This window comes from Lissotriton helveticus, chromosome 3_1 (assembly GCF_964261635.1).
Source record: "Lissotriton helveticus chromosome 3_1, aLisHel1.1, whole genome shotgun sequence".
In the NCBI taxonomy this organism is placed as follows: domain Eukaryota; kingdom Metazoa; phylum Chordata; class Amphibia; order Caudata; family Salamandridae; genus Lissotriton; species Lissotriton helveticus.
Window position 1 is genome coordinate 410,730,631 of NC_136061.1, and position 20,603 is coordinate 410,751,233.

The 20,603-nt window shown below is 50.2% G+C and overlaps 1 protein-coding gene across 2 annotated transcripts in view; it reads right to left on the reverse strand.

Moving 5' to 3' along the window:
* The window catches only part of ALS2 (alsin Rho guanine nucleotide exchange factor ALS2), a 1,284,778-nt gene that overhangs the window by 149,307 nt on the left and 1,114,868 nt on the right, over positions 1 to 20,603 (reverse strand). For both annotated transcript variants that reach the window (XM_078680222.1, XM_078680224.1), the window contains one exon: positions 3,407 to 3,532. In XM_078680222.1, coding sequence (XP_078536348.1) covers positions 3,407 to 3,532 — 126 coding nt within the window. The remainder of the gene's footprint in view (positions 1 to 3,406; positions 3,533 to 20,603) is intronic.

Below are 20,603 nucleotides of genomic sequence, written 5' to 3' on the forward strand. Positions count from 1 at the left end.
TTCACTTGTACATCTCGCCACAGCCCTTCAGACTGAAGCATCTCTCACCACATGCCACCAGGCAACATCAGACCATGTTTCAAAGAAATCACACGAAATCTCCGATGCAAACCAAATGAATGTGGCTTCACAAAATGACACCGACTCGTGTCGCATATGTTGTCAAAAAGGTTATCATTAGAGAAAATTAATATACGTCGGCCTGTGGTTAATCTGGGTACAGCAAGGAAGCGTGTATTACCGGCATTAAAGAGTAAATTCAGCCGTTCAATATTTCACTAGTACTAGCGTGTTCGTTCACATATATAATTTCTTACAACCAAACAAGATACACAACATTCAGCACTCGAACCCAATAAATGTGCCCGCAAAGTAGAATCCCTCTTACCTCTCCGTCGGTACTTCAAAACCGGCGTCTTAGCCGATCGGGGAGGTACCGACGGATGGGGAAACCGCCAAATATCAAGCGCCGCGTGAGTGGCCAGTGCAGCTCACGTGACGCCGTGATGTCTCATGGTCACCGATAGGCTGCAGCAAGGCAGATTTAGGCCAATCAGAGCTCATAGTTTGTAAACTGTGCTGCGTCTTTCATTCTTTTTTTCTTTTTTTACTTGTTTTCTCTCCACACACACAGAGTCGGTCAGAACTAGGAACTTTATTAGTTGCACAAATTGCGAACACAACTAGCAAAACGGGATGTAATCAATGAAAACAAAAACAAGAACGTTGATGTATCGTCAAGCACCAGATGTTCAAATTACTCGACATTCAAGACCGTATTAGAGTATTCAGGGTTCACCATTAATTAGCAATTAATTAACAAAGGCACACTGCTGGAAGAAATACTGCTAGAAAAGACTGCTAGGAAAATTCCTGCTATGAAAATCCTTGCTGTGGCAATTCTTGCTATGAAAAATAAGGTGTATACATATAAGCAAAACTCTACCACCATACTCAGTGTTCGTGGAATGGTTCATCTATACAAGAATGACAATGCCCATAATGGTACTAAGGTATAATGTATGTGGAAAGAACAGAATACCACTGCCCATGATGGTACTTAAGTGTAATGTGTTAGATTCTGGCCCATTACACATACATATTGAGGACACATTCATATGGCCAATCACGTTTACTTATTTACTCATAGGGTCGACCAGGGTATATCGTCGTTCAGACCCACTCGGTTCGTGCCCAGTCTAAACACCCATTTTTGCTCTTTCATCAGGAGATATTTAGATGTGTCAGTGACATGTGACGGTATGTGGGGTTTCTCAATCACAGTCCACTGAAATGCAGTCGAAGGATGTCGTGCTTCTAAAAAATGATTAGTGAGTTTGGTTGCTTGCCTCCTGCATCTGATCGTGCTCTTATGCTCAGAGATCCTAACTCTGATTTTCCGGGTGGTCATCCCCACGTATTTTAGTTGCTAATTAATGGTGAACCCTGAATACTCTAATATGGTCTTGAATGTCGAGTAATTTGAACATCTGGTGCTTGACGATACATCAACGTTCTTGTTTTTGTTTTCGTTGATTACATCCCGTTTTGCTAGTTGTGTTCGCAATTTGTGCAACTAATAAAGTTCCTAGTTCTGACCGACTCTCTGTGTGTGTGGAGAAAAAACAAGTAAAAAAAGAAAAAAAGAATGAAAGACGCAGCACAGTTTACAAACTATGCGCTCTGATTGGCCTAAATCTGCCTTGCTGCAGCCTATCGGTGACCATGAGACATCACGGCGTCACGTGAGCTGCACTGGCCACTCACGCGGCGCTTGATATTTGGCAGTTTCCCCATCCGTCGGTACCTCCCCGATCGGCTAAGATGCCGGTTTTGAAGTACCGACGGAGAGGTAAGAGGGATTCTACTTTGCGGGCACATTTATTGGGTTCGAGTGCTGAATGTTGTGTATCTTGTTTGGTTGTAAGAACTTATATATGTGAACGAACACGCTAGTACAAGTGAAATATTGAACGGCTGAATTTACTCTTTAATGCCGGTAATACACGCTTCCTTGCTGTACCCAGATTAACAACAGGCCGACGTATATTAATTTTCTCTAATGATAACCTTTTTGACAACATATGCGACACGAGTCGGTGTCATTTTGTGAAGCCACATTCATTTGGTTTGCATTGGAGATTTCGTGTGATTTCTTTGAAACATGGTCTGATGTTGCCTGGTGGCATGTGGTGAGAGATGCTTCAGTCTGAAGGGCTGTGGCGAGATGTACAAGTGAATGATGGATTTGACAATAATAACCTGTTGGTATATTTTTTGTCTCTCCATCATAGAGCGGTGCTTCCCCTTTCCCTGAGCCGTGGCCAGGTGGGGTGAGGTCTGTACCTCTTACTAACATGGTAAGACGGGCTGTTTTCATTTTTTCATTGTGAGTCATAGATATAGGCCCGATGATAACATGAGAGCACTTAATATGTAATGATTTAAGAAGACAGTCGGGATTCTAGTTATTATTCATAAATATGATTATAGTGTAATGCGCTGGTTTATCTCATCATACACCCTGGTTCAAGCTTTATATTTCTTTGTTTCCTTCTCTCTATAGAACATGAAAGGAGGGAGATGAACACCTAGTGGAATCAGGTGATCTCTGTATCTCATTTTGATTTGAGCACTTAATTGTTTTTTCACATCACATTTGCAGTAGCCATAAGTTGTTTGGTCCTGAAGAAAGCAATGACAAATCAGTCATTATATTGCTGAAACATGTCGACCACCTTTAAACATTTAGACAGTCTATAATCTGTGACTGTCATTGACTACTTTTTAACATCAGGAGGTTGGGTAACACCTGAATAAAGTTATAAGTAACCTCTCCATCCTGTTTTAGCATCACTTTTCATAGCATCACTCTTTTGTTATTTCACCTTCTTTGAGCACTGCAAACATCAGTCCCCCCTTGCTGTTGATACGAAAATCCTCAAAATATGAGTGGCAAGACCATAGTTGGACCTGACTGCCCGGCGGAGGAGCTCCTTTACATCTGGACCCCCGACCGTGACAGTTGTATGGCCATTTTGGGTATGGTCTTGATGGAATCCCAAATGATGAAGGGCGGTTCCGTGTGGTGACTGATGGGCATCCTTCCATGACCATTGTAGGGATGACCCGTGAGAGATACATAGGGTTGAGGTTGTTCTAGGTTTTGGTTTTGGGATTACCGAGCATTGTTTGTGTTTTAGACCCGCCAATATATATATTGTTGTAACACATTTATGTTAGTCACATGTTGCACATTAATGGAGCCACAAAAAATAGTGTATGAAAATATGAGAAGTTGATTAATAAAGTTTAAAACAGATTAAGATAAGATGGTACTTCTATTTCTTGGAGGCTTTTTCATGATGGTCTATCTTTTTAGACATGTACAGTTTCCTTTCCTTACCCTGGCTCAGGGGATTCAGATCCAGAGTCTCTCCTTCCACTGCAAAATGATCTTCGTTCCCGTGGCTCGGGAGCTGTTGCAGGTTCAATTGTGCTACCCTCTTCTGGAAGATCGGGATAAAGGAACCTTGAAGAAAAACAAACAATTATTCATAATAAGAAGCTGATACATTCATAGATAGCGTTTTTAGATGACGATGCTGGAGACTATTTACCTAATCTGCCCTAGCATGACTGGGGTTTCACAAGACACACGCTTGACAAATATTCTACTTACCTTCAATAATTATATTTCTGGTGGGTATAATATCTTCCCACCCATTTCTCACATTATGAATATCCCAAGGCACCAGACTGGACATCGAAGGTTTTTGTGCTAGCTGTAGTTTGCCAATGTTTCAGGTGGCATCATATGACTCACACTGCAGGTAAACCCACAACTGAACCTTCCCACAAAGCCATGACAGTGGATACATTAAAAGCATGCTGGCACCAATTTCTCACATTTTTCCTAGTCCAACTAGGTGTTTGTACAGGAACCAAAAGAGCTTAATGATAGCAGAAAACATAATTAAATAGTTAGATATCTTGGAATCGTATAATGATCTGCACTGGTTGAGGCAAGCTTCAATGAAGGGCAGAATAGGTTACAGAGCCGCAGAATACAGCTGAGCGCTTTTGTGAGAAGACAAGAGCCAATTATGCCACCTCTACTGCTTAATTCACAACAGCTGTGAACATGCAAAGTTCCTACAAGAGTGGGTCAAAATGATGGAGTTTATAACCCTCTAGAGACATATCAAGTCTTTGGCATGTTGAAGGTTCAGCATCTGTACTATAAGGAAGCAGGAGGTCATCCGTTCCGGGAGGGGCACTGAAGATGATCTCAAAAACCGCACTGGTGCAGGCGAGCTGGCATCTTAGGCCAGAGTGACTTCTGTAGAAGTGACGCTGAGACCAGAGCCTGTGAAAGTGTAGACTCAAGTGGGGCAAGAGTCTGAATCCGCGTACCAGAAGTGTATGGCTTACCTTTGGGAGCCAGAAGGGGCACAGAGAGTGGAACGGTATACCTGAAATGTTAAAAATGTCCTGCTAAAAATCCACAACTTTAGCTAGATCAGCAGATGGAGTTAAAAACTCTGACCAAAGCGTCTTCAGAACCAGGATTGGCTCAGATGAAGAGGAAATTTTCAGCATCACTTTCTCTCCTAACAGTTTCGCTGTGAGAAGACGACTTGTCGATTCTTATGGTGTGTCTAGTGTTTGTTATGGCAGGCCCCTAAGGTCTCTTTAAGGTTTTTTAGTTATTAGATATTATTATTATTTTATTTAAAAAGAGACCGAAAAGGATGAACACAGTGGCCTAAAAGGCATAAATCACAAAATATATCCAGTGGGCATAAATGGATATATGAAAAAACTGAACACCGTCCTAGCAAGATAACTATGCAAGTAATGTATGCCACAGCCCGATAATACACAGCAACGCTCAAAGGCACGCAGAGAACGACCGAAGCCCAGTGATAGAAAGTGAAAAGGAGGAGATGCCCCCCAAGAACAGAGTGGGGCCCAGAACACAAGACTGCATGCCTGCTAGAAGAATCTCAACAGAAACCCACTCCCAAAGGGGAAAACATGAAAGAGTGAGCTTGTAAAAAAGAGCTTACCAATACATATGCCAAAAAAGTCAACAAGAAAGTATGGCTGAGTATTCCAGAATCACCGAATCGGAGATACAGGAGAAAGACCCCCACAAAACAGATGAGGGAAGCAATCCTCATGGGAAGGGCAACCATGGAAGATATACATATAAAACACAGATTCACACAAGGGTCGCTCAACAGCCATGGGGCAAAGAGAACAGATCACCCAATGACCGAGAGGCAAGGATAACACGTCACGCAACAACCGTGAGGAAGGATAACAGATTATGTAATGGCCATGAGTTGGGCAGAAGGAAAACCTATGCCATTCCACAATTGAATGCCAACCAGACCGACCCTGCTGAGCGTCCTCAGTGGTGAGGACGGTCAAATACCAGTGGAATTTGAACCCCTGGTTTGGTGGTGCCTGTACCACCAGAGGCACAAAGCAGCACCACTGAATCCCAAAGCTTAGGAACAACAAGTCTCCAAGAAGAGGGTCAATCCAACCTCTAGCCAGGAGAGGTGGCATAGCTCAATACTGGTGTGTGTGACCAAAGCCACAAGGTACAAACAGCCAAAACTGTGTATAATGAAGACTTGATAGAAATCCAAGGGATATAAGGGGCAGCCAAAGAAACTGCAACCAAAAAGCAAGTTTTCCAACACATTAACAGGACAGGACAGCAAGTCCTGAGCCACAGTCAAGGAACAAAAGAAAGGGCAAAAAGCCCAAGTTGCCAATATCAAATGAGGATAAAGGAAATCACGTGATAAGGGATTCACACAACAGGCGAACCCAAAGAACGCCACCAGCCAGTAGGGGAAGACCCCATGTAGGGTTTCAAGACAGGCAGCGAGCCAGCAGCACCAGATGACAAGGGCAGAAGCACAAGTTACTTACCTTCGGTAACGATATATCTGTAAGAAACAGTAGTTAGTGTTAGATTCCTTACCTTAGAATATCCCCAGGCGTCAGACTGGATCCGGAAAGTTTTCGTCCGCAGTACCCCTGCGCGTCGCTAGGCGTCGTCTGCGGCTCCACGTCCGTCGTCGGCGTCGTGATCGCCGGGATGACGTCGTCGGAGTACTTAGACACCGCCCTCGCTCGCTGACGTCGGGTCTGTACATAGCTTTCCGCGCCAGTAACGCAGAGCTATGATAGAAACCGACACTGGTGCCATGAAACTAGGGCCCTGAAAGGGATGTCCTTAACCCTAGATATAGGTTTGCAGAACGGGGAGGATGGGTGGGGCGGTAAGGAATCTAACACCAACTACTGTTTCTTACAGATATATCATTAACGAAGGTAAGTAACTTGTGCATCTGAAAGACACACGTTAGTGTTAGATTCCTTACCTTAGAATAGATACCCCTGCAATACCAACCCCGGTGGTGGGTCTGCGAACCAAGTTCACACCAGAAAGTCCTGGAGAACAGAACGGCCGAAAAAGCCATCTCTCTGGACTCGGCTGTCCAGGCAGTAGTGTCTAGCAAACGTGTGCAGCGAAGCCCACGTAGCTGCCTGGCAGATGTCCTGCAAGGGGACTCCCCGACCCAGGGTAGTAGAAGCTGCCGTGTCCCGAGTGGAATGGGCGCGCAGCCCAACAGGAGGCTCCTTTTTCGTCAAGAAGTAGCAGACCTTGATGCACAAGACGACCCACCGAGAGATGGTCCGCTTGTGCACTTCTCATCCCTTCTTAGCGCCCGCGTAACCAACAAAGAGCTATTCATCCACCCGGAACTGGTGTGTGCGATCTAGATAGAAGGATAGCACACGCTTTGGGTCCAGACGGTGGAGCCTCTCTTCCTCCTTCGAAGGATGTGGAGGCGGAAAGAAGGTGGGCAAGGTGATGGACTGCCCGATGTGAAAGGCTGTGACTACCTTGGGCAGGCAAGAAGGACAAGTCCTCAGAACAACTTTGTCCGGATGGACAGAGAGGAAAGGAGGTTTCGAAGATAGAGCCTGGAGCTCACTCACTCTCCTGGCAGAGGTGATGGCAACCAGGAATGCAGTTTTAAGAGTCAGAAGACGAAGAAGTCAGTTATGAAGTGGCTCAAAGGGAGCGCACATCAGAAAAGTCAGAACAAGGTTCAAGTCCCACTGAGGCATCACGAAGGGAACAGGAGGGAACATGTGTGTGATGCCTTTCAAGAATCTATTTACCAAAGGGTACTTGAAAAGAGACGGCTGATCAGGTAGCCTCAAGAAGGCTGAAATGGCCGAGAGGTAGCCCTTGATAGTGCCCAGAGTAGATCCCTGCTGGGCAAGAGACAGAAGGAAGAGGAGAACCTCTGAAAGGGGGCAGAGAGTGGATCCACAGCCTTTGCTGTGCACCATGCCACAAATGTGTTCCACCTGCAGGCGTATACTGTTTTTGTGGAGGGACGCCTGGCTGCCAGAATCACATCACAGACTTCAGGAGGCAAGTCAAATGGCCTCAACTGTCTCCGCTCAATCTCCACGCATGTAGGTGGAGACTGGACAGGTTCGGTGGAGGACCGTCCCCTACTGCTGCGACAGAAGGTCCTCCTGAAGAGGCAGACTAATCGGGGGATCGACTGACATGCTGAGTAGCTCGGGATACCAGTATCTTCGTGCCCAGTCCGGAGCCACAAGGTTGACTTGGGCCCAGATTTGCCTGATCTTCAGCACTCTGGGCAGAAGAGGTATAGGCGGAAAGGCGTACAACAGACCGCAGCTCCACTCGCGACGAAAAGCGTCTCCGAGCGAGTGCGCAGAACTGATGACATTGCTTGCGCGTTCTCATGGCGGTGGTGTTGTCCGTGAACACCTGCACTACACATCCCTGAACAGAGGAATGCCTTCAGTGCAAGATGGATCGCCCGCAGCTCCAGAAGGTTGATATGGAGCTGGGACTCCGCCGGAGACCAGAGACCTCTGATCTCCCTCTCTCCCATGTGGCCCCCCATCCCAGGAGGGATTCATCCGTCACCACTATGTGCTCCGGTTGGGGAAGGGAGAGAGATATGCCGCTGACCCAATCGCGGTTCATGAGCCACCACTGCAACTAGCTCGCAGTGCCCTCCGAGATCAGGACGTGGTCGGACAGGTTGCCCTGATGCTGTGCCCACTGAAACTTCAGGTCCCATTGCAGAGCCCACATCCACCACCTGGCGTGTTGCACCAGAAGGATGCAGGAGGCCATCAGCCCCAGGAGCCGCAGCGTCAACCTGACCGAGACCCGGGACAAAGGCTGAAAGATCGGAATCAGAGCCTGAATATCCCGAACCCGCTGTTCGGGGGGATAAACCCGAAACTGCGCTGAGTCCAGAACCGCTCCAATGAAAAGGATCTCCTGAGAGGGACACAGGTGTGACTTCGGCACGTTGATGGAGAACCCCAATGAGTGCAGGCCGTCGGCCGTAGTCTGGAGGTGGGAGACGACTGTCTGGGGCGAGCCCACCTTCAACAACCAGTTGTCGAGATAGGGGAAGACTGAAACACCTAATCTACGCAGATGAGCTGCGAACACCGCCATCACTTTCGTGAACACCTGTGGGGCGCTGGCAAGGCCGAAGGGGAGCACGGTGAACTGAAAGTGCGTGTGGCCTACCGTGAACCGCAGGTAACGCCGGTGGGCCGGCAGGACGGGGATGTGGAAATACGCGTCCTGCAAGTCCAACGCTACCATCCAGTCTTTTGGGTCCAGGGCAGCTAGGACCTGAGCCAAGGTCAGCATCTTGAACTTCTCCTTCCGGAGGAAGCCGTTGACGCTCCGTAGGTCCAAGATAGGGCATAGGCCTCCTTTGCCCTTCTTGGGTACGAGAAAGTAGTGGGAATAGCAACCACGTCCTACTTCTGGCCCAGGAACGCGCTCGATGGCCAACTTGGCCAACAGGGCAGTAACTTCCTCCTGCAGAAGTTGCAAGTGATCCCCCGACATGAGGTGGTGCTGCGGTGGCATGGCTGGAGGGGTCGCCTCGAAGGAGTGGGAGGAGCCCCTTCGGACGATTTGCAGCACTCACCCGTCCGACGTGATGGTACGCCAGTGGGGGAGTTGATAGCGGACCTCACCCTCACTGGTGACGAATGGGCCTGAAATGACGGACTAGGAAGGCTTAGAGGCAGATGGTGCAGGGGCGGGTGTGGACTAACCCTGCCGGTGCCCCCCGGTACCGCCGCAGCGGTAACCAGGTCCGCGACCGCATTGAACCTGGGTCTGCGGTCTGTGGCTGGCTGGACGTGTGGGGGCGCCCCTTCCTTGGCCACGAAAGGAGCGAAAAGCGGAAGTTTGCTGGCGTTGGCCTAGGCCAAAGGACTTGGCCGTAGGCCTGGAGTCCTTGAAACGCTCCAGCACACTATCCACCTTGTTGCCAAAGAGGCGACGGCCATCAAAGGGCATGTCCATGAGCGTGGCCTGGACATCGCCCGAAAAGTTGGCGGACCTCGCCAGGCGTGGCTGCGAACCGCCACCGTTGTTGCAATCGCCCTACCCAGCGAGTCATTTGTGTTGAGTCCACATCGTATGGAGTAGCGTGCTGCATCCCGCCCTTCCACCAGGGCTTGGGCGAGCTTTGCCCAGGCCTCCTCGGGGCACTGTGGCAGCACCTCCGCAACCGTATCCCACAGAGAGTGGGTGTAACGGCCCAAAAGGCAGGCGGTGTTAACAGACCGCAACCCCAAACTCAAGGAGGATAACAGTTTCTTACCAAACTGATCGTACCTTTTGGATTCCCGATTCGGAGGAGCGGTGGGAAATACGGTCTGGGAGGTAGAGGCCTGGATCACCAGGCTCTCGGGGGTGGGGTAACGGACAGGAAGCTAGGGTCGCCTGGAGCCGGGCGGTGGCGTCCGGCCACGTTCTGATCCACAGGGAGGCCTGTGGAGGGCTTGGACCAGGTCCCCAGCAGAACGTCGGTGAGGGCTTCGTTGAACGGCAGTAGAGGCTCCGAGGAGCTTGCCTGCGGTTTGAGCACCTCAGTGAGGAGGTTAGTCCTCACGGGCGTGACCGGGAGCTCAAGGGCCAAGGCCTTGGCCGCCCTGTTCAACACCACGCTGTAAGCAGCCCCCTCCTCCGTAGCCACGGAGGGAGGAGAGACGGATCCAGTGTCGGGCGAAGTGTCCAGACCACTGGCCTCCCCTAGCTTGTCTGCCCAGTCTTGGCTCAACTGGCACTGCAGTGCCAGAGCGTCCTCAGACCCCTCCCAGTCCCCCTCGTCATCCATCTCCTGATAGTCAGGGAAAAATGATGGACCCGGGTCGTAGGTGAATTGGTCACCCATCGGCGCCGACGGCGCTGGTCCGAATGGCGGACCCGAACCGGGGCTGGGACTGGGGACGACGTTGTCCGGAGACGGCATCGTGGGCGACACCCTCGGGGTCGGCACCAGCAGAGGAGTCGTTAGGTCAACTGGTGACGACCCAGATCCGGGCTCGGATCCTGTGGGGTGCTCCGGCGTTGGGACCGAAGTCGACAAAGGCGCTGGGGCCAAAGCCCCCGACGGCACCAGGGCCGGAGCCGTCGGCCTGCTAGGACTCCCAGACGGACCCGCGGGGCCCGAAGGCGCCTCAACAGGGTCCGACGGAGGGAAGTGAATCCTCATGGCCATGAGGAAATCACGTATTTCCTCCGGCGTCGCGCGCAGCCCAGGGACCGGCGGGTGTGGAGCTGGACGCGGCGCTTGCAGCTCCGGTGGAGCCGCGTGGGCGGTGTCGCCCGAACCCCCGGCTGCGTCGGGCGAGCGTTGGGGGGGGGAGTCGGAAAAGCGATGACACCTCTTTGACTTCTTTTTCGAGTGCCTCGACTTACCTGAGGACTTGGAGCCCGACGAGTGGTGTTGACTCGCCGAGCGGTGATGACCGCGGCTCCGTGACCGGTCCCTCGACTTCCTCCTCGACCGGGACGTTGAGCGGCACGGAGCCGACTGCCGGAGCTCGAGTTGCTTACGGGACCGCTCCCATCTAGCCTTCGAGGTCAAGGCCCGGCAGTCGGGGCACGACTTGTCATCGTGGTCGGCCCGAGGCAATAAAGGCACCGACGGTGGGGATCGGTCACCGACATCAAGCGGTGAAAGTCCTCGCAAGGCCGACAGACACAAGAGTGTCCTGAAAGAAACGGCAACTCAGGCTAGATTGGTAACGTCCCAAACGGAAACTCACCAAAACAAAGCAGAAGCTTAACCCAGAGTACCTCTACATACACTCATCTGTAACCTAGAAAATCAGAAGAACATAGCTAAGAGCAAAGTGTATTGAAACGAAAAGCCACACCAAGGAGACACCAAAATTGAAAGACACTTAAAGGGAAGGAAAGAAGGAGTAGTTTCTGTCCTGTAACTCCAGTTCTGTAGTAGGGGTATCTCTGTTATAGTCATAATCTAGTGAATAGTCCCGCTCATGAGCGTGGACCCCGGAGCAATCAAAATAATCTCTTAAGCGGTCTAAAAATGCAGTCCTGGACAGACACTTAAGAGAGAATTTAAAGACATATAATGCAGCCTATATCCACAGGCTACACTGTCCAGTACTTCAACTAGACATTCCACCAAAACCACAAACAGCACAGCTTGCCAAGTTTTCCTCATAGAGAAAAACTTCCCCTTTTACAAACAAAGCCTCTGGAATGATAGAGAGGAAGGGGAGGACAGACAAGCCTCATAGGCTGCCATTATGTGGCTCAAAAAGGGATACTGTGCCTTTACGAAAACTTTCCAGAACTTTCCCAGTATCCCAGAATGCCCAGCAGGTCCCATTTACTTTCAGTTCTTTTTGAAGGCGTATAACGCTAGGCCTGCAGCATTCCAAACATAAACCTCTGTCTCCACCGGGGAGGAGGGCGGGCGCTTATGACTATAACAGAGATAACCCTACTACAGAACTGGAGTTACAGGACAGAAACTACTCCTAATAGTCATAATCTAGTGAATAGAATGGCAAGCCCATCCCCACACCAAAGCGGCGGTGGAGAGACAAAGAATACAACACCACTACTGTGCGAACAGATTTCGCAGCGAAGCCTGCCCAACCTGAGCGTCTGCCCTGGCATCAGTGTCCAGACAGTAATGCTTAGCAAAGGTATGGACCGACTTCCAAGTGGCCGCCCTGCAGATTACTGCAATGGGAACATTACGTAACAAAGCAGTCGTGGCAGCTTTGCCCCTGGTGGAATGAGCCTTAGGTTTACCCCCTAAGGTCATATTAGCCTTTTGATAACACAATTGTATACAGGATACAATCCACCTCGAGATTGACTGACCCATAATTGATAAACAATTGGGCTGACCTTCGAATATCCTTGGTTTTTATCCAGATAAAATTTCAACACCCTCCTGACATCCAGGGAATGTAGAGACCTTTCCGCTGGAGAGGAAGGATTCTGAAAAAACGTAGGCAAAGTTATGGTCTGGTTAACATGGAAATCAGAAATAACCTTGGGAAGAAATTTAGGGTGAGTACGCATAACAACCTTAGCAGCATGAAATACAGTATAAGGTTCTTGGCAACACAACGCTTGAATTTCACTCACCCTGCGGGCCGATGCAATGGCCACGAGGAACGCCGCCTTCCAGGACAGGTGCTGCAACGAAGCCTTATGAATAGGTTCAAAAGGCTCCTTCATCAATCTGGACAGCACCACTTTCAATTCCCATGAAGGCGAAGGAAGCCGGACAGGAGGAAACACTTTCTTCAAGCCTTCCAAAAAATCTTTGATCACAGGGATCTGGAAGAAGGAGGTCTGTGAAGGGCATTTCCTGTAGGCAGTCAGCGCAGCAAGATGCACCTTAATGGAATGAACATTAAGGCCAGACTGCGCCAAATGTAAAAGGTATGGAAGGATGACATCTTCCTTACACGTCGTTGGATCATAGTTCTTGGACTTGCACCAGATGCATAATCTCTTCCACTTGTACGCATAAGAAGTCCTAGTGGAAGGTCTCTTGGCTTCCTTCAGTAGGTCCATACAATCTGCCGGGAGATTAAATTGGCCATATTGCACTATCTCAGGAGCCATGCTGCCAAACTCAAAAACGAGAGATTGGGGTGCACCATCTGCCCCCCGAACTTCGTGAGAAGGTCCGGCCTGCACGGCAGCCGAATGTGAGGAAGAAGAGACCGGTGAAGCAGGTCCGTGAACCACCATTGCCTGGGCCATTCCGGGGCAATCAGAATCATTCGCGCCCTGGACTGGGCTAGCTTGATGAGCACCGCCGGAATCAGGGGAATGGGTGGAAAAGCGTACAGAAAGCTGTTCGACCAGTTGATCCATAACGCATTCCCCGCTGGTAGTACCTGGATGAGAAGTTTCGGCATTTGCTGTTTTCGGCGGTGGCGAACAGATCCACGTCTGGAGTTCCCCACCTGGCGAAGACGTCTCCGAGCACTTTGTCGTTTATGACCCATTCGTGGTTTTCCTTGGTCAGTCTGCTCAGGGCATGCGTCTGAACATTCTGCACATCTGGCAGATGAGTAGCCATTATCGTCAGTCCTCTGGCAAGAAGCCAGTGCCAGATCGCCTGCGCCTCCTGCGACAGGGTGCGCGATCTCGAGCCCCCCTGCTTGTTGAGGTAATACATCGTGGTCGTATTGTCCGTCTGTACAAGCAGAGAGTTGATCTGGAAGGACGGATGAAAGGCCTTCAGTGCCAAGTGAACAGCTTTGAGTTCCAGGAAATTGTTGTGATACGTGGACTCCGTCTGGGAGCACGTACCCTGGATCTGTAACTCCCCGGAATGCGCTCCCCAGCCGTGGAGAGAAGCATCCGTTACGATAGTCTGAGTGGGAATGTCCTTGTGGAAGGGAACCCCTTTGAGGAGGTTCTCTGCCGAACACCACCATTTCAGGGACTGTAGAGCATGCAGGGACAGTCGTATCTTGTCGTCCCAGTTCCCTCTCCTCTGATCCCACTGATCCTCCAGACACTCCTGCAGCGGTCTCATGTGTAGCCGTGCATGTGGCGTGAGGAAGATACAGGAGGCCATCGACCCCAGTAGAGAAGACACCGTCCTTGCTGTTGTAGATGAAGCGGTCATAAGAGCCTGAGCCTTCCGAAGGAGTGATAAACGTCTTTCCTCCGAAGGAGACACGCTTGCTGAAAGCGTATTGATGGAGGCTCCCAAGTACTGTAGGCATTGGACCGGAGTCGTGACAGACTTGGACATGTTGATGTGCAACCCCAGCTTGTTCAATAGAACGGACGTCTTCTGGAAGTGCGCTTGAGCTTCCGAGAAGGAGGATGCCTTGACCAACCAATCGTCCAGGTACGGGTAGACAAACACCTTGTTCTTTCTCAGTTGTGCCGCTACCGCTGCCATGCATTTGGAAAAAGTCCTGGGCGCTGACTTCAGCCCGAACGGCAACACTGTGTATTGATAGTGATTGGCGCTGACTTGGAATCGCAGGAAATTCCGGTGTTTCTGTGCAATGGGCACGTGGAAGTATGCATCCTGTAGGTCTATCGCGCACAGCCAGTCTCCCCTTTGCAGTTGAGGGTAAATCTGGTGCAAAGACAACATGTGGAACTTTTCTCTGCGAATCCACTTGTTCGCTTGTCGCAAATCCAGAATAGGCCTTAACTCGTTCTTGTCCTTTTTGCGGACAAGAAAGAATCGTGAGTACAGACCTCTTCCCCTTTGAGACAGAGGGACGTCTTCTATCGCCCTTTTCCTTAACAGGATATCGACCTCCACCTGGAGCTCGCGCAGCTGAAACTGCAAGCAAACCGGTGGAATTGCTGGAGGCGGGCTGGTGAACCGAAGACTGTATCCATTGCAAACAATATTCAGCACCTACTTGTCCTGAGTAATTTTTCTCCACTCTGCCAGAAAATATTGAACGCTTCCCCCCACCGGAGTGGGTAACGGATGACGGGGAAGTACTCGCTCAGGGCCTCGACCTGGCCGGGTCTTTGGTCGCGGTGGCCGACTGCTGGCCTCCCCTGCCCCTCTGACGTTTCTGGAAGGGATTCCTCTGGAACTGATGCTGCTGCTGCTGTTGTCCAGACTGTTGACCACGCCCTCTGCCCTGCGCCCCGTACCGTCTCTGGAACGGGCGGTAGTTCTTCTTTTGGTCCTTGGGCTTCTCTAGACCCACAGCCGTCAGAGTCTCAGCCTCCGCCTTCATGCGGGCCATCTCATCGTCGGCGTGCTTGCCGAATAGGGTCTCGCCCAGGTTTGCCACCCTCTGCTGTGCTTCAGGCTTCAGAGACGTCAGTCTGAGCCAAGCGTGGCGCCTCTGGTTAAATCCATGGCAGTACCCGTGGGCTGCCAGGAGCGACGAGTCTGCAGCTGCGCTGATCAGCTGGTTCGACACCAGCAATCCCTCATTCAGGATTTCCATAAAATCCTCCTTCTTTTCCCGTGGAAGGAGGTCGGCGAACTGTTGGAGGGACTCCCAAAGAGCCCTATCATAGCGCCCCAAAAGCACAGATGCACTGGTAGCCTTCATAGATGTAGCGGCTGTCCCGCACACCTTCCTGCCCGCTGAATCCAGCCAGCGACTCTCCTTGTCCGGAGGCCCATTGGAGGACGGGGTGGTGGCGTGTTGCTTCCTTGCCGCCGTCACAATGACGGAATCCAGAGGTGGATCCATTCGGAGGAAAGCCGGGTCCGCATCCAGCGCCTTATACTTCTTTTGCAGCCTGGAGGGAGCTGCCTTCGTCACCGCCGGACTGAGGAAGAGCTCTAAAGCGGGTTCCACTAACCCAGGCACCAAAGGCAACAGAGGTCTCGATAGGTGCTTCTTGTGGAGAGTCTCAAAAATTACGGAAGTCGTAGGCGTGGGCACAGTCAGTTGGATGCCCAGCTTGCTCGCACCTCTCAACAAGACCTCCTGAAAGGAGACCACGTCGTCCACAGGGGACACCCTCGTCCGAGGGGATCCTGACAGGGTTGGCGAATAATCCCTTGCGCTGGACGACTCCGTGCTGTACCGAGAACGACCCCTCCTATGGCGTCGTCTCGATCTCGGCAATGAGCGACGGCGACTCCTGGATCTCCCTCTCCGTCCGGTGCGAGATATGGGCCTCCTAGGCCTTGGACGTTCAGCGAGTTCTTGCGGCGGCACCTGCGGTTTTGCGGGCGCCTGCGGCGGAACCTGCGATGGTGGCCTGATCGGGGGCCTCGGCCGAGGTGCCCCCTTAGGTGGCATAGGGAAGTGCGTCAGAGAGACCGACCTTGGAGTCCGTGGCGGTGCATGTGGAGGCACAGGAGGAGGAGGTGGCGGAGGAGTGCGCGGAGGCGGCTCCTTCGGCAGTGGAGGAGGAGGAGTAACTGACTTTGGCTTGGGAGGAGAGTACACCACAGAGTACACCGAGCCCGGTGACTCCCTCATCCTCTTCCTCGGTGTAGGAGACCGAGAGGCAGCACCCCCTGTCGGTGACCGACGTCGCCATCGTGCCCCTGAGGACCTGGAAGGGCTCCTGGCTCCAGAACGTCTCCTGGAGGGTGATCTCTATCGAATGTAACCCGAGATGGGGAGGGCCGCTACTTGAGACTGCAGCATATGCGGGGACGGCAGCAGTTGACGCTCCTTAATATTTACGCCCCTAATGCCTCCCAAAACGCCTACATCCGGCGCATACTCTCTGAACAACTTAAAGGGGTAGATGGTGATGTGGTGGTGTGTGGGGACTTCAACCTCGCTTGGGATCCCGTCTTGGATCAGAGTAATGCAACATATCAAAATGTGGGGACAATGTCGGCACATCTTAAGAGGGGAAACATCCTTTACAACGCAACTTTTACCACGCAGTGCCCCTACGACGCAACTTTTACAACGCAAACCATTACAACGCATTGCGCTGGGGGGCGCTCTAGGATAGGGAATAAGTTTAATTTACTATCCAACACCTTCCCTAGTGTCCACGGGGACTGGAGTTGGAATAGTAAATTAAACTATTCACTATCCAGCACCCCAAAGCGCTATGCGTTGTAAAGGTTTGCGTTGTAAAAACCGTGTTGTAAAGGCATGCGTGGTAAAAGCATGCGTTGTATTGTCATACATCCTCTTAAGAGGGATATCGAGAGCTAGGGCCTGGTGGACGCCTGGCAGTACAAACATCCCGACGTTAGGGATTACTTCCATTACTCACATGTGCACACTTCCTACTCTCGCACTGATTATCCCTTTGTCACGCCTTCCCTCCTCACATGCTTACACACTGCGGAGCTTTCTGACAACTCTGAGCATGCGCACTTGAAGATCATATGGGAGGACCGTTTCGCACGCTTGGCTGGTCCGCCCCGCTGGCACTTGCCCCCCCCATCTGATGCAAGACCCGGTAGACACAGGGCACAGGGCGCCGTGCCAGCGAGCTCCGCCAGCTGAACGCGCTCCCAAAGAGCAGGGAGGCGCGTGGGCGGGCTCGAGCTGGCGGCGCAATAATGGCCTCGACAGGCAGCAGGCACACCGGCAGCAGATGCAGGGCAGCGAGGATCGATGCGGGTGGGCTCCGCAGCTTCTTGCACGGCACCACAGGAGCAGGGCAATGCGAGTGGACACAGTGCGCTTCCCGACTGGAGCACACAAGCAAAAATCAGTAAAAACGGAAAACAGGGAGTGGGAGCCTTGCCAGAAGGGGGTTTCTAGGACACTGCCTGTACGACCAATCAGCCACCATGACCAAGACAGCTGCGTGGACGGATGGACAGAGGAGAGCTTGGAAGATGCTTGGCTGAAGAGGGGACCGCAGCATCCAAAAAAGGCTACCTAACCCCAAAGCCCCGAGTTGGTAAATGTCTCCCCACCCCCCTGCGTATTCTGCAGTTTCTGCCTTTTCCTTGTCTCCTTTCTTTCCATTTTTCTGACCGATGCCCGTTGGAGCTTCCTAGAAAGCTATAGAGGAGACTGACCTTGGATTATCTCCCTGGCCGTCACCTACCCACACGGTCTTTGGGCTGACCTTCCCTTTATCTCCTTTCTGTTTTCTCTCTCATCCTCTCCCCTCTTACTCCACCTCTCCCCTTTCCCTCTCTATTTGTCTCTCCAGACTTTGGACACAGCTCTTCCTCGTCTCCCTGCTATGGCTCCTTCCTCCCCTCCTTTTCCTATAAATTCTCTCAACCTTGTTGTTTGTTCACTGTACCGTTCTACGCCATTGTAACTGATGTAATTTGTAACACAATCTTCCTCTTCTATAGTGCTCTGATACCTACGGGTCTAGCCAGCGCTTTATAAATCTTTTGATCTACCTTATAATGCAACATTCCCCAGGTTATGCGCTCTGATACGTAAATAAACTTTATTGTATAGTTAATAAAAAACAGTAGAAAAAGTAGAAAAAGGAACAGCCATTTAAAATGAATGATCAATGAGCATCCATGATTTAGATTTAGCAACATTAAAATACAAAATTACGTACAAGGAACGTCCAGTGCAGAGTAAATTCAATTATATATTGTCCATTTACTTGTTGTGGAACAGTAAGTAAAACTCGTCTTCCATTCACTACCAAAGAACAAACGGCAGGTGGAAGTCTTGCATGACATTAAAAAAAAAAAAAAACTACATTTTATTTACTTTTCAAGCTTGTGCGGTAATACCCCTTTTGTTCTCAAAGTTCATGACAAATTTGACTGATCTGCAAATCAATTGTGGATCCCCTGTACACAAGGCTTGTATGACCGCGGAGCGACAGGTACGTACTCTATGTTCAATTAACTTTGATTTTAACCAGTACCGTCGTTCCCGATCCAGTGCAGGACAGATGCATAGTAGATGGATAAAGTCTTGTTTTGCATCTCCACATAGATCACACTCCTTGGTGTCAGGTTTCCTCCAATCCGGTTTGTCAGCATTTGTCGGCAGATTACCCATCCTCAAATTAAGGTATTTCGTTTTGACATATGAGGAAAAGGAAAGACCAAAGTAGGCTGCAGGTTTAAGCACTTTGTATGATTGAATTATCATCCAGGCGTGCGCTCTGTGACTGAGGATTGACTTGTCATTGATCAGCGAATGCCTGTTTGCAGCCTTTTTAATCGCTAGCTTGAATGATGATACCGGTAGCTTAGTTTGCCACAGGGATGTAAGTTCAGTAGTGTCGAGGGATTGTTTTAGATACTTAGCGTACTGAGAATTAGGGTTATTTTGCATTGCTTCCCAGGTGGCTTGGTTAATTCCTGTTTTCCTGTTCATCCAAATATCGTACCAGAATTTAATGGTCTCATACTTTTTTTGCAGTTCTTGGGATTGCAGGCCGAACTCCAATCGGACCTGCGCAGGTGAAGCATTGGATGATACACTAAAAACCCGCTTGTAGACTCTAGTTTGAATTCGGTCTAGGAGCTGTGCACTTCTGCCATGATGTAACACGCTGCCATAGCCTATTGTAGGTAGCCGCTTGGCTTTGATGACTGTCAGAAGTGGATTAAAAAACGGGCCCTTGAGCTGTTTGGAAATGCTATTGAACGCATGTAACAGGGCTATTCCTTTTTTTTCGATGGCATCGAAGTGCAGAGAGAAGTTGAGGCGACTGTCTAATTGTATTCCCAAATACTTCTAATTGCACACCACTTCCAATTTTTTATTGTCTATAACAAATACCGGCAGAGTATTACGTCGACGGGTCAGTATCATGATCTTTGTTTTCTGGCTGTTGATTTCGAGAAGATTAAGTTTTGTGTAATCTGCCAGTTCGTGCAGGAGACGTTGCAGACCTATTTTTGTTTGACTTAGGAGCACCACGTCGTCGGCGTAGGAGAGATGTGTCAGGCGTAGTGTTCCTATCCGCGGTGGGTGAGCATTTTTTTTTTTTTTGAAGTTCAACAAAAGCTTTATTTGCATAGCGTTGCACATATACACAGCCACTGGCCTACAACCCAGGGGCCGGCCGCAGTTATTAATCATCCCAAATTATCCTCTCCACAGCCATTCAGCCGACAACCCTGGGGTCCGGCGGCGTATTCTATAATAGTAACGTGGTCGTGCAATATACTAAACATTTTCACTCAATCATGTTGTGAATGGTTGACTTCATAATCGTACATTTTACATGTAACCGAATAAACCAACATAACAGTAACTATGAGACATACCAGGACAATACAGCACTCTGTCGCCATCCTTATGTTACTCAACTTTGTTCTCTCAGTAGTGAGGTCTACTCTTCATAGTCGTACTTAGAGTGGCTCGTGTCTGTGGTGTCGTAGAAGCCCCTATCCCACCACAATCGGTTATGAAGCCTCAAGTGTGAGCAAATAGTCTGATAGATAACACCAGAAGTTTTTGGGCCTTGCCCTGCTGGGTAATTCTTCTTCATACGTGAGCAAAGTGTCTCTGCAATAGATCATGTCATTTATCCAGGCCTTGAGGTTCGGTACCTTGGTACCCTCCCAGCATCTGGAGATCTGCCTCTTAGCTATCAGTAGCGCCACAGCACAGAATTTGCGTTTCCCCGCTTTTACAGTAGATAACAGACTTAGCAAGCATGTTTTCGCTATGCATCCAATATCAATCCCCACCATTTTACTAAGCAGATCTGTGACCGCCCTCCAATATGCCTGTATTTTGGGGCAATACCATGCGAGGTGTATAAAATCTGCCTCACCGTATCCACAACGTTTACACCTTGCATCTTCACGCAACCCAAACTT